Source organism: Neovison vison, chromosome 13 (genome assembly GCF_020171115.1).
Source record: "Neovison vison isolate M4711 chromosome 13, ASM_NN_V1, whole genome shotgun sequence".
NCBI lineage: Eukaryota > Metazoa > Chordata > Mammalia > Carnivora > Mustelidae > Neogale > Neogale vison.
In genome coordinates this window covers 131,353,625-131,368,556 of record NC_058103.1, presented here as the reverse complement: position 1 = coordinate 131,368,556, position 14,932 = coordinate 131,353,625, and the positions used below count along the sequence as shown (strand labels likewise).

Genomic DNA, 14,932 nt, shown 5'->3' with positions numbered 1-14,932 from the left:
CTGGAAGCCACTGGCACTGGAGAAGATATTTTGAAGGCAAAAAAACAGGTCCAAGGGGTGAGATTCCTGAGAGCTGGTGCTTGCCAAATGAAAGACCCTTGGAGAACCCCAATTTGCAAATACTTCCATTCCACATTATTTTCCCCATGAAATGCAAGAGTGCTTCTGAAATATTGAAGAGGCAACTTCAATAAACATAAGACTATAATGTTTATAAAAATAAGACTGAGTCATAAAATCACTATACACACTGTCACTAAAATGTACTTCAACATCACATTTTTCCTATTTCTACACAGTTATTGATAAATGGATGTTTTATAGATCTAGCCACCATCTATTTTATTTTATCACTTTTTAAATCATAAAAGTTCTATTTTCTAACCATTCCTTTGACACCTCCCTTACTTTCTTTTTACTTCTAATATCTGGATGACCAAATGGAATCCCTTTTGGTGCTTTTTTTTTCCTCACACGCAATAAAAATGAGAACAGTGACTATACAACAGTGACAATAGGTATTTTTTGATTGTATGAGATCTGCTCACTAGATATATCACATGAGCTTCATTGATCCCTGCATACTATGAGACTCTAGAATGAGTTACCACATGTCAGAATGGGAGTGTTTGATGCAAGTATTGGGGACTGTGGTAATCTTGGGAGACTCCTTCATTTTGCTTCCTTGTCCGATGTTTCTGCTCAATGCCATCAGCAATATGTCCTTCTATGACTAAGTGACTTTGCTGCTTACTTCATCTTAGGCCTCTCAGAGAGCAGTCCCTTGGAGATTTTCTCTGGTATTGGTGATTTGCACTTTTAAGAAAATCAAGAAATCATGCAATTATTATTTTTTTCTTTTCATAAAATTTTCAATTCTCGTTAGTTAACATGTAGTGTATTGTTCATTTCATATAACACCCAGAGCTTCACACAACAAGTGCCCACTTCCCTCTCTCAACCCTCATTTTGTTCTCTATCCTTAAGAGTCTTTTATGGTTTGCTTCCCTTCTACTTTTTCCCCCCTTCCTCTCTGTTCATCTGTTTTGTTTCTTAAATTCCACATATGAGTGAAATCATATGGTATTCCTCTTTTTCTGACTGACTTATGTCACTTAGCATAATAGACTCAAGCTCCATGCACGTCATTGAAAATAGCAAGAAAGAAATCATGCAATTATTATGTGGAATGGAAAATTCAGCAGAAAATAGCCTGAGGGAAAAGGTTACAGTTTGCAAGGTTCTAAGCAGAACTGAGGAGGTGTCCTGTAAAGGCCAGGGTGTGTGTGTGTGTGTCCTCCCAAGAGCCGGGTCCTGATGGCTCTGCTATTTTACAGGCTGGGTGCCCACAGGTGAGTGGAGGTGCTTCTCTGAGTCTCCCCTTCCTTACCTGTAAAGTGGAAATAATGTGAGCAGCTGATGGGAAATGTGGAGGCCATTAATACTAATACTGTCCCTAGCACAAAGCAGATGCTATGCAAATACATGATGGCTATTATTATCAAAAGCATAGGATCTTTTTTTTTTTTTTTAAATGATAAACAGGGTTTTTTTAAGGGTCCATTGAGAGAGATCTCAATTCTCACCCCCATCATCAAATGCTCTTCTTCATCCACAGAATTAGGATTTGGCCACAATAATTATTTCAATTCACAATTCAGCTCAGACAAGGCTGAGTAATAGTCTGTTTTCTAAATGCACTTATCCTCTTGTGACAATTTTCTCTGATCCCAGTATATCGCATTTCCTTGGGACAATAACAGAGCCCCCCCCCCCTTCTGGCCTTAATTAAAAAAAAATTTTTTTATTACTATATCTTTTTTGCCCCAGGGATACAGGTCTGTGAATCATTAGGCTTACACATTTCATAGAACTCACCATAGCACATACCCTTCCCAATGTCCATAATCCAACCACCCTATCCCTACTCCCTTACTCCCCAGCAACCCTCAGTTTGTTTCCTGAGATTAAGGGTCTCTTATGGTTTGTCTCCCTTCCTGGTCCCATCTTGTTTCATTTTTTTCCCTCCCTACCCCCAACCCTCGACCCCCGGCCCTGGCCTCTCAAATTCCTCATATCAGAGAGAGCATATGATAATTGTCTTTCTCTGATTGACTTATTTTGCTCAGCATAATACCCTCTAGTTCCATCCACGTCATTGCAAATGGCAAGATTTTGTTTCTTTTTATGGCTGCATAGTATTCCATTATATATATATATATATATTATATACCACATCTTCTTTATCCACTCATCTGTCGATGGCCATCTAGGCCCTTTCCTTTTTTTTTTTTTTTTTAAAGATTTTATTTAGTTATTTGTCAGAGAGAGAGGGAGAGAGAGCGAGCACAGGCAGACAGAGAGGCAGGCAGAGGGAGAAGCAGGCTCCCTGCCGAGCAAGGAGCCCGATGTGGGACTCGATCCCAGGACGCTGAGATCATGACCTGAGCCGAAGGCAGCTGCTTAACCAACTGAGGCCCTTTCCATTTTTGGCTATTGTGAACATGCTGCTGTAAACTTTTGGGTGCATGTGCCCCTTCAGATCACTACATTTGTATCTTTGAGGTAAATACCCAGTAGTGTGATTAAAAGCACAGTATCTTAGCACTTACCCCACCCTACTCAATGACCATATCTTTCAAGAGAGCCCAGTAAGAAGGCCTGGTTTCCTCAGAAGACTCAAAAACATGCTGTTTTTGATCTGAAACCATCAAGAGTGGGATTCAACCCAGATATATTACTGATCCCAGTGAAGTGGCTAATAATGACACATGGGGAAGTTGGGAAAATTCCTTTGACCATAATATATTCTACATGATTTAAGCTCCCATTCTGGAACTTTAAGCACAGGAGAATTGTCAAAATGCAAATAACAACATTGCATCTGTGGTAAGCAAACTTCTAAGGTGACACCAAGACACCCACCTCTGGGAGGGGGAGGAATCCCCTTCCCTTGAGTGTGGGTGGGATGACACCCTCGTGGTTGGGTTACATTTCCTGGCAATATAAGGGTTTTGTAGAGGTAATTGGTTGACTTATCAATTGACCTGAAAGGGAGAGTAGTCTGGTGGGCCCAAACTAATCAGGTGACCACCTTAAAAAAGAGTTTGGTGGTCAGAGAGGCAGGAAGTCATAGACAGGAGAGAGAAGAAAAGAGGAGAGGGGAGGAGGGAGGAAGGCATAAAAGGGTAGAGGGAGAAGAGAGAAGAGACAGATCCTCTTGCTAGTCTTGAAGAAGTAATCTGACATGTTGTAAAGAGGGCCATGTGACAAATGCCTAGGTCTTTAGAGCCTTTTCTATTTGCCATGAACTTCCCCTATCAAGAGCTATCAAGCAAGCTGGAACTTAGCTGCAAAGAACCGAAGTCTTTTTTTTTTTTTTTTTAAAGATTTTATATATTTATTTTAGAGAGGTGGGGGAGGGGCAGAGAGATTCTCAAGCAAGCAGACTCCTCACTGAGCAGAGCTGGACAAAGTGCTCTACCCCACAGTGAGATCACGACCATGAGCCTAAATCAATAGTCACCCAGGTGCCCTCACAAAGTACTGAATTCGGACAATAGCTCCAGGAGGTGTTCAGAAGTAGATCTTTCCCTAGCTGGGCCTCCAGTTGAAGACAGCCCCTGACAACTGGATTTCAGACTTGAGGGGCTCTGGGCCGAAGACCCAGCTAATAGGTACATACTTCTGATCCACGGAAACTTCCGGACAACAAATTTATAGCTGTTAAACCTGTGGTACCTTGTTATGCAGCAACAGAAAATGGATATAGCATCCTTCAGCCAGAGGACATTTGGAAAGGAATTGTGTCTATTTGTTTCTTGTTCCCATCCTGGGACGGTGTCTAGTGTCTAGGACACACCTGTTTGTTCTTGAGCACACCATGCTAAGGGGATCGACCATGCATGAACAAACACCTTCAGTCACAAAGAAAGCAGAGACTGCCTTGGCCCAGGGCTGGGAGCGTGTGCACACCCAGGACAGGGCAGGAAGATGGGGTGCAGCTTGCCAGAGACCCATCCTGGACAGGACATGGCAGGGCCTGATCTTCACCCTGTCCACCCACTTCACACTGCCCAACAGTTTCTTAGTCTCAAGAAGCCTGAAGCATGAACAGATATTAACACGCATGGCCAAAAAAGTCCCTTTAGCTCAATTCCACTTTGGCACTTCTTTAAGATGTCTAGAAAACTGGGGGAAACTGGTAGACAGGTGGAGGTGTGCTGCTTTCTCTAGGAACCCTTTCCTCTTATAACCCTCACTTCCAGGGGCCTGGCATGTCCTTGCTCTCAGGGACACTTCTCCACCTTCTTTCCTTCTTCAAGACACACTGCCTCTTGGGAACCTGCACGAGCAGGCTTGCTGTTCATATGTTCCCTGCTGCCGTTCTGGTCACTGCCACTTGGTCCTGGAGGCCTTGGTCCCCAGCACAGGGACCACCTCTGCCCCACCCCCCACCCCCCACCCCTGCCCCAGGCATGCTTAAGCCTTGTCTTCAGGTCACCTTCAGGTCACCGTATGCATCGCATCGCAAACCACCCATGTCATTCGGGTTCTCTCTCACAGCCTTGCAGCTGTCTCCTCTCTGGCCTGTGAGCCCTGGAGGGCAGGCCCACGTCTCCTCCTTGGGGACCCCTGGGACACAGAGGGGTTGAACATGCACTGGATTGACCCTGGAGGTGCGGTCCCAGCAGCCCCAGGCTCCCCTGTGCTGAGCGGAGAAGGAGCAGACTGACCTAGAGAAAGCATGACCTTCAGATCCTGAGGGAACCAGTGGCATGACACTGTAGGCCAGGTGAAGGCACCCTGCCCAGAGGTGGGGGGGACAAGCTCCATACCTTTTAGAAGCCCCTTTGGTAAGATTATATTCTCATCCTCCAGAGCCTCCAAAAGATAGATTTCTTCCCTTTTTTGTCCTGTTCACGTGATGAATCCAGGGTAAATACTGCCATCTACCCCAGCTATTAAAAGCTTTCCAACATTCTCAGCAACCTGAGGCCTTACATAGAACAGGGAAAGCACCTGACCTTTCAGGGGGTGAGAATGCTACCTGATAAAGTGTTTTTTGTTTTTTTTTTTAAAGATTTTATTTATTTGACAGACAGAGATCACAAGTAGGCAGAGAGGCAGGCAGAGAGAGAGAAGGGGAAGCAGGCTCCATGCTGAGCAGAGAGCCCAATGTGGGGCTCGATCCCAGGACCCTGAGATCATGACCTGAGTGAAGGCAGAGGCTTTAACCCACTGAGCCACCCAGGTGCCCCTGATAAGGTGTTTTTTTTTTTTTTTTTAAGATTTTATTTATTTATTTATTTGACAGATCAGAAGTAGGCAGAGAGGCAGGCAGAGAGAGAGAGAGAATGGGGGAAGCAGGTTCCCTGCTGAGCAGAGAGCCCGATGCGGGGCTTGATCCCAGGACCCTGGGATCATGACCTGAGTGGAAGGCAGAGGCTTTAACCCACTGAGCCACCCAGGTGCCCCATATAAGGTGTTTTTATAAATGCAATTTAGATAGCGTCCTTGCCCAGATTCTTGTTCTTACCTTCTTGTCTTCCTATATGCCACCATGTTCATTTGCTAGAAAATACGTCAGAGGATGGGTCGCTAACGTTGCTGCTAGGTAGGCAGAGGATGCTTTGGACACCAGCACGTGTGTTAGATATCTCATTGTGCCAGATAATTTCAATAGTGATTCCTTCCATGAATTGCTCATCTACCTCAAATAGGGCACATCCTGAAAGCACGCTCGATAAAGCAGAACCTGTGTCAGATCCCAAGCAGCTTTGCCCTCCTGGGGGAGGGGAGGCTGCCTTCCACCTCTTCGTGGGGCATTCCTGGACTCTGACCCCAGAAAAAAAGCCTTAGGGGTGTAAATTCACCAGCTACAGCCAGAAGTCATCTTTCCTCTAGAAGGAATCTTGCATATCTAGAAAATGTAAAAGGAATCACATATCTCTGGAAGTAACCTTTCTGGGTCCGAGAATCAATGCCATCTTAAATGGGGCATCTTCTCTTCATTCAAATTTCTTCTGGGCAATGTGTCATTTTCTTAATCTCACTGTAGCCCACATAGTTAGTCACACTTGGAAGGTAACTGAATCATGATAAAATTTAGTATGTGGCTAGGGGGATGGAAGCCAAGGCTTAGTGGCTTGATTTCAGTTGGCTTCCGGAAAGTCAAGATTGTCACGCAGTTGAGAGTATTCCTAGGACCGTCAGTCGGATGTGACTGCCCCAGGAAGATGACCCAGCTATGATAAATGCCAGTGCTTTCCAGCCTCTGGAGAACGAAAAATGGCTCTGCACTATTTTAACATCTCCAGCCAGACCCAGGTTGGGATGTCCACAATTAAGGTGTTTTTTGCACAAGCAGCGTGACTGGGAACATGGTACAAAGTTCCTATTTCTAGCTTTGACAAAATGGTCATTCAGTTTCCTCACACAGTAATTTCACTTAAGAACAGGAGACAGACATGCAAACGTGGGAACTTGCACTGTGAATAGAAAAAACCCCACAGGACGTGAGCACCTGCAGAGAAGAAAATGGTGGGTGAACTCCATCGAGGGAGGCTGGTGGTATTACGGGTGAGGAGCGATTAGTCACTCATTCTGCCTTTTCCAAGCAACGTTCCTGATTCATACACGATAATGGGACCAATTAACTTGAGCTTTGTAACAGATGGTTACCACACAGTTTAAAATAAGATGTCATTTTGCTCATCACCCACGAAGAAAACAAAACGTGATAAGTCTCTAGGAGCAAGACGAGCACATCGTGCCCTGAACATGACCCTGTGATTCCTTTTAACATCACTTCCCTTATGGAGTGACTCCACACACCCAAGGTCATTGATCCCTCTTCTCTGGGTCTTGCCTGTGCTTCTGCAAGTCCCTCCCACGGGACTACAGTGTGTTGCTCTAGGTCTCTCTCCCTAGCGTTTCTGTCCAGCTCCAGACCCACCCCCCACCTCCCGCCATCCACCTGGTGTTCAACACAGAGCAGAGCTGTGCTGGGGGCGCGATGGGAGCTTGCTGCTATGATAGCTCACCTCCTGCCCGGGGATTTCTTATCCCACCGTTAACTCTCGAATCCATATCCTTAACCCGGGCCGCTCCTGACCTCCAGACTCTCATGTACAACTGGACAGCAGTGTCACGGGTCTCACCAGGATCTCTGACCTAGCCTGACCCTCCTGGCCCAGCCATCGCCCCCCCAAGCCTGCTCCTCCCCGCAGGGGTCTGCATCTCCCCATGGTACTGTTACTGTCATCTACCCACTAAGGACGGGCAACATTCTTGGGCTCATGCTTGCCTCAGCCTTTCTGCCATGGTCCCCATCCAGTCCATCAGCGAGTCCCATGGGTCCACCTTCAACACAGATCCTGCTTCAATATCTAGCTTCTTGTGACTTCCACTGCTACCCCCAGGGTGCTGACTCCCCCCTCCCCTGAGCTAAAGCAGCTACCTCCTCCTTGCTCTTCCTGCTTCTTCTTTTGCCCCCTTAGACTCCATTCTCAACAGAGCACCTGAATGCATCAGATGGGGATCCAAACATGTCACTCCCCTGCTCGAAATCCTCCCAGGACTGTATATCCGGCCTACAGTTAAGTCCCAGGGCTCATAGTGGTTCCCTGGGCCCCTGGCCACCATTCTTCTGCCTTCCTTTCCAGCACCCCTTCCAATTGCTCTCATGCCTAGCCTTCCTTATGTAGTGCGCAAGACTGAGGCTAAGCCCCTTCTGCCGGGACCACCAGAGCTGGAAGTCTCCATCTCTCCCTCCTCCCTGCCCTCCAGAGACCTGCCTTACTCTCCCTCCTGTCTCCTCATATCCTCGTACCCCGTACCTTATTTCGTAGCCCTTCCACAACGGTCCTCACCGCCTCAGTTCACGTTTATGGTCTACCTCTTATTGTCATTCTTCCCCCCTAGAATTTAACCTCTGCGAATGCAGGAATTTCACCTGCGAGGTTTAGAGTCATGACCCCAGCACCTGCAATGGGCTGTTTCGTGGGTGCACAGGGTTGTGTTGGATGAACTGGTCTTGGCTTGGCAGCTCTCACACATCTTCGACTCAAAATGTAAGAAAGTGAGGCTCAAGAAGGTCAAGTAACTTGGCCAAGTTCTTCCAGCTGACCGGAACTTGGCCAGGTTGGCCTGAGTCAGAAGCCTGGGGAACATCTGCACATCTTAACCATTCTCCTGGCCAATCTGCTTCAAGCTACCACCCTTCCATGGAGCCGAGACTCGACACCACAAGCCAAGGGGTTCCCTAAATATTTTCTGACTATACTTCAATTTCTCAGGTGTGCAGTCACTACTGTATTACACAGACATGCCTCCGCCCTTTGGGTTCACAGCCTCACTGAAGCACCACACACCATCTTGCCCACAGCGGCGGGCTTCTGGACGAGGCACAGGTCGTTACTCCTCAGGCCTAGAACTCGTGATCTCAGAGTCTTCTTACACATAAATGAAGCAAGAAAACCCAATGGGGAAATTTATGGTTTCTTGTATTTTCCATGGCAGGTAATCATTAAAGAATGAAAGACATTTTTCCTTCATCTCTCAAGAGGTCAGTGCTTGTATGCACTAAAGCCCTGTCCTTTTTTTTTTATTTCCAATTTATTTATTTTCAGAAAAACATTATTCATTATTTTTTCACCACACCCAGTGCTCCATGCAATCCGTGCCCTCTATAATACCCACCACCTGGTACCCCAACTTCCCACCCCCGCCGCCACTTCAAACCCCTCAGACTGTTTTTCAGAGTCCATAGTCTCTCATGGTTCACCTCCCCTTCCAATTTACCCAAATTTCCTACTCCTCTCTAACGCCCCTTGTCCTCCGTGCTATTGGTTATGCTCCACAAATAAGTGAAACCATATGATAATTGACTCTCTCTGCTTGACTGATTTCACTCAGCATAATCTCTTCCAGTCCCGTCCATGTTGCTACAAAAGTTGGATATTCGTCCTTTCTGATGGAGGCATAATACTCCATAGTGTATATGGACCACATCTTCCTTATCCATTCATCCGTTGAAGGGCATCTTGGTTCTTTCCATAGTTTGGCGACTGTGGCCATTGCTGCTATAAACATTGGGGTACAGATGGCCCTTCTTTTCACGACATCTGTATCTTTGGGGTAAATACCCAGGAGTGCAATTGCAGGGTCATAGGGAAGCTCTATTTTTAATTTCTTGAGGAATCTCCACACTGTTCTCCAAAGAGGCTGCACCAACTTGCATTCCCACCAACAGTGTAAGAGGGTTCCCCTTTCTCCACATCCTCTCCAACAAATGTTGTTTCCTGTTTTGTTAATTTTGAAGCCCTGTCCTTTTGTTGCCTGTGAGACTCATGGTGTGGGAGGGTGTTGTACCATGCAGGGATTTAAAGCCCCGGAGAATGGCATTGTGGGTTCTGTGGGAGGGGAAGCCTGGCACCCCACTCAACACGGGGGCTCCTCTTAGATAGATGGGCTGTCCCATGCCTTAACAGGCACTGAGAGAGTAGAGCTAAGCCCCTGGGGTGGACCAGGGGTGAAACTAACTGAATGAAAGTCAATGTATTCCAAATTTTCTGGACCACACAAATCCCAGTTCCTGTAGTGTCCCAGGGGCTGGGAGAGCCCCCCACCCCCAACCTCCCACTCTGTGACAGAGATGATATTTCCTTCCCAAGACAGCTAGAATTATGCCTCGAACAAGTGGATTTTTTTGGCATCTATGTCACTCTCCCACAAATATAGTATATGCGCACACATGTATATCAGCAGCTTATCCACAACTCTCCCGAGCAGTAAGTTACTACAAGGAGGAATTTACACGTTACACCTGGCAACACTGAGCGGCTTTCTCAAATCGCTGTTTCATGGTCGAGCTCCCTCTTCCCCACGGACGTTAACAATGGCGCCTGATGGTAGCCACCGGAGAGCACCCTGGGTGGGAAAGAATAAGTCGGCCTCACAGTGGGCCAGACTCCTCCTCCAGCTGGGGTTGGGGACCACCTGGGGCTCCCCTGGCACGAGCAGGGTCCTCACCAGAATCCGGGCACAGAAAGGGCCTCATGGATCATCTAGTCTACACCCCTGCTTGGGAGTTGAGGAAAGAAGTCAAGAGAAGTCAGATGCTTGGCAGGCTGGGGTTAGCTCTATGCTGAGGAAATGAACACATTTATTCTTTCTGCCCACAGGGTTTTTAAGTTCCTTGTTTCCCTGTGCTAGGCAGAGCCCTGCTCCCAAAGCGGGCGACAGCCGGCCAGCCTTCTCAAGGCTTCCTGAAGCGTGGATGGGGTGCCTTCCCAGCGCTGGGTGGGGATCCCAGCTGCCCGTTCTCTCCGTCCTCTTGGCATGTGACAGAAACAGTGTTGGTGAAGTTAGCATCTTCACTCAGTAAGTTTGGATTTTTTTTTTAAAATATTTTATTTATTTATTTGACAGAGATCACAAGCACGCAAAGAGACAGGCAGAGAGGGAGGAGGAAGCAGGCTCCCCACTGAGCAGAGAGCCCGAAGTGAGGCTTGATCCCAGGACCCTGAGATCATGACCTGAGCCGAAGGCAGAGGCTTTAACCCACTGAGCCACCCAGCGGTCCCTAAGTTTGGGTTCTTTAAAGCTTTCCAAGCCTGGATGGTTGGAGTGGAATAGTACCTCTTTTTAGATACTAATCCAGAAGGTAAGATGTATATGATAAAAATGAGTATGCAATGTATGGAAGAAATAACAGAAAAGACCTTACAAAGAAGTATAGGGTTTTGCTAAGCATAGCAGGGTCCAAGGAGGGGGCATTCATCGTGCCAGGGTGGGGGCGCTGCACCCTCTGCCGGGAAACAGCCAGTTATGGGTGCTACCAGCCACTGTCAGGACCTAAGGTTATAAAGTCCGAGCTGGGTAGCATTAGAGAGACATCAGCTCATGAGACGCTTTTCTTTCTTAACTTCTACCAATTTCCCCCTTCTCTATGAAGAGTGAATCCTTTGTTAAAAATCTCTTATCTTGGGACGCCTGGGTGGCTCAGTTGGTTAAGCAGCTGCCTTCGACTCAGGTCATGATCCCAGCGTCCTGGGATCGAGTCCCGCATCGGGCTCCTTGCTCAGCAGGAAGCCTGCTTCTCCCTCTGCCTCTGCCTGCCATTCTGTCTGCCTGTGCTTTCTCTCTCCCCCTCTCTCTCTCTGATAAATTAAAAAAAAAAAAAATCTTAAAAAAAAAAATCTCTTATCTTGGGCGCCTGGGTGGCTCAGTGGGTTAAGCAACTACCTTCAGGTCTGGTTATGATCTTGGACTCCTGAGATGGAGTTCAGCTTCCAGCTGCCTGCTCAGCAGGGAGTCTGCTTCTCGCCTCTGAACCTCTCCCCTCTCATGCTCTGTCTCTCTCAAATAAATAAAGAAAGAAAATCTTAAAAAAAAAATCTCTGGGGCACCTGGGTGGCTCAGTGGGTTAAGCTTCTGCCTTCAGCTCAGGTCATGATCCCGAAGTGCTGGGATCGGGCCCCACATCGGGCTCTCTGCTCGGCAGGGAGCCTGCTTGCTCTCTCTGCCTGCCTCTGCCTGCTTGTGATTTCTGTCTGTCAAATAAATAAATAAAATCTTTAAAAAAAAATCTCTTATCTGAATGATTCACGTAGAAGCATCTTTAAAAGAGCCAGCCTCCCCATCGGGGGTGGTTTAGGATGATTGCTAATCCAGGTGAATCGTTTTGTGATTGTTGATCAGTTGGTGACCGTGAGCTGAGACAGAGCATGGCTGTGGGTGTTAGTCTTTGGGTCGCTTTGGACAGCTCTGAAACAGCGGAGGTAACAAGTCACCTACAGTCACAACATCAGATCCAATGAATTACTGGGACTGTAGACCCTGTTCTCAAACCAAGCATGCCATGGCCCAGTCTCCCCCGAGTCCTGTGGCTGGGACAGATCACCAGGCTGCGCAGCACAAATAAGCCCCCACACTACCACCCCTTCCTATGTCTACGTGAATTCTGTGCTTTCTTTCTTGGAGCAGGCAGAGGAGGATGTTTCCTGGATTGTTCTACATGAAATGGGAGGAGGCTGAGTATACACAGTAGCTGGGATCTGGGGAGAACACCCAAGAGCCCACTTTCTGGATGCTTCCTATTTGTCCCACAGATCTCTGCTCCCCCTACTCTGCACCCACAGGGCGACCTGCACAGACCCCAGTAATGGGCTCTCTGCTTTCTGCCCTTCTACTGGTGAGAGGCACTGGTCAGAGCCCAGATGGTGGAGGAACAAGGTGTCTGGAGTGTTTATATTTCCAGAATCTGTTCTCCGAGAAGCCACACCTTCTGTAAGTAGTGCCTCCATCAGCTACTCTCATCGTTTGCCTCTTTGCTACCAGGACTGGTAGGAAATGACTGGTCCATCTGCCAAGATCAAGATCATACCAACGACAGATCCTTCTCTTGAGTCTTCTGCAGCCCTCCAAAGGCTTGGGCATTTTCAACTATGTCTTGGTGAAGGGCTGAGACCAGCCTGATTTCCTGACAGAGCACTTCTCGTGGCTGCAGGACTGAACACACCCTCTCCGCCATGCTCAGTCAGAGGTTCCCCATCCTGTTCTCCTGGGAGGGGCCACACAGGAGCCCCTCAATATACCAGGCCTTTGAAATGGGGGCTCCAACCCACAGCAGCCGAGAAGAGCTGCTGACCATGGAGTCAGAATCATAAAGCCTTGCTCCCCAGCCCAGCTGGGCGAGGACACACTCCTCGTGCACTGACAACCCACAGTGGCAGGTGGGGCCCCATGGGAGAGGATGCTGGGCCTGAGAAGGGCATCAAGTCTTCTGGATGCATGTCCGAGAAGTCCCTGCACATGTGGTTTTGCAAAGATACATGATGAAAACAGTGATGAGTAAGATAGGATATTTGCTCTGTCTCAGAAGAACCTACATCTGTTTTAGACATTTGTTTTGAACTGACTGTTTCGTCCTTAGGAGTGCCAAAGAAGACAAGCCTGGCTTGCTCCCCAAACCTCTTCCTCATTGGATGTCAGAAGAAACGCTCAGAAGAAGGGGGAAGGTGAAGTCAGCGTTTGTGTTTCTTCAACCAGGAGGCCGGGAAGCCCGGGAGGGCAGGCGACGGCAGCCACACAAGATAGAAGAGCTTCGCCAGGCACCACCTGCCTTCCCGTCTTTGCAGGAAAACAGGCTCAGGGCGGTTACATAACTTTCTCCTGTCCCCAGGAAGTGACAGTCTCCTGTCCTTCTCAGAGCCCATGGTCTTTCTTGCCTTTCATTCGACACCCATGGGAGCGTTAGATGGAAACAGGAGAAAAATAAGGCAAAACCACAGAGCGTTCTCCTTAGAGAGGGCCGGCCTAGCCAGGCCGGATCTGGAAGCAAAGGGAAAACCCAAGAGGTCTCAGAACCACACTGTCATGGATCCCTACTAGTCTGTCCGGCCCTGGGCTGGAGCAGGGCGTGACTGCAGAGCAGGAGGTCTGCCGCAAGTCCCTCCAGTCTGAACTGAAAACCCTCGGGTGAGACAACAGGCCTCTTTGCCTTGCTCACTGATCTACTGGCCAATGTCACTCCCCGAGCCTAGGCCACACGGGCCTGCCGGACCCGCCACTCACCTGCCTGCTCCAAAGCCACCATGGTCGCCTGCTCGATCAAGTCCCGTTCGATGAAGCTCCGGAAGTCTTCGCTGTACACGCTCAGATCTGGCAACTGGAATGTGTAGATGGGCATCTCCAGGGGGAACTGCTCATTGTTGCACTCACTCGCCACGTGGGACCGGGCCAAGGAGACGATGGCCGAGCTGGCGTGGGAAATCCCCCGGGAAAGTCGCTTTTCTGCAAGGGTGGGGGAGGGGGAAGGATGACCACAGGAACGGAGTGGGGAGGGGGGCATGTGGCTGTGCGGGCATGCACGTGCACACATGTTGCACGCACACATATGCCCCCACCCAAGTCCACACGCACACACATACACCCAGGCACGCACACATTCACCCGCACGCCCGCCACTCTTCCTGCAGACCTCCCTGACGCAGAGCTGACATTACCAGCACCTGGCATACGGCGCTTACTCACTCTGAGTCAGGAAACCATTCAGAAAGAGGCGAGTTGCAAGGCTACCGCACACGTACCCAGCGGCCTCATGGAAGATAGCTGGTCTTGCGTTTTTGGGTCTTAAGTAACATCTAACTCAGTTCAGCAGAGCTGCCCTGGGCTCGGCTGAAGGCCACAAGCCAGACTGCTCTTTGTTTTAGACATTCTTACATTTCAAGCAAGAAGCAGTGGGTTCAGGCTTTCCCATGTGGCTTGGATTATAAGAGAGCTTACTGTACTAAAGGTACTCTGATAGACATATCCCATGGGATGATTATGCCCCAAATAAAAAAATATGAAGCCATCACATCTGCTTCTCTTCTTCTTTTTATAAAGATTTTATTTCTTTGGAAGAGGGAGCGAACGAGGAGAGGGGAGCTGCGCAAGGAGAAGCAGACTCCCCGCTGAGCAGGGAGCCTAACACCGGGCTAGATCGCAGCACTCTGGGATCATGACCCAAGTTGAAGGCAGACGCTTAACCACCTGAGCCACCCAGGCGTCCCTGCTTTTCTTCTGTCTCGGTCTGACATTGTCTCTGCACTCGAAAAGAGCCCATCTACTCTGGTCTGATTCTGCCTGGAGTTTCCAGCCCAAGGGTGAGATGTGTAGGGCAGATTTCCTGCTGGTGCCCTGGGAGGGAGTTAATCCCGAGCTCCCAACGTGCAGCAAAAAAGCAGATGTCTTTGTTCTCTTCACACTTGGTTTTTTGAGCCCTGCTCTTCATAGCTAACATTAACCATAATAAAAGAATTCTTAATCGACTGAGCCACCCAGGCATTCTTCATAATAGAAGAATTCTTAAAATCACGGTGTTAGGGGGGACGTTTTCTTTTTACAACCAATAGTCGTAATAACGGAGAATTCTTCTAGGAAG

At 48.3% G+C, this 14,932-nt stretch overlaps 1 protein-coding gene across 3 annotated transcripts in view; it reads right to left on the bottom strand.

Moving 5' to 3' along the window:
* OTUD7A (OTU deubiquitinase 7A) overlaps positions 1 to 14,932 on the bottom strand; it is a 377,207-nt gene that overhangs the window by 71,095 nt on the left and 291,180 nt on the right. For all 3 annotated transcript variants that reach the window (XM_044229897.1, XM_044229896.1, XM_044229898.1), the window contains one exon: positions 13,582 to 13,800. In XM_044229897.1, the coding sequence (XP_044085832.1) occupies positions 13,582 to 13,800 (219 nt within the window). The remainder of the gene's footprint in view (positions 1 to 13,581; positions 13,801 to 14,932) is intronic.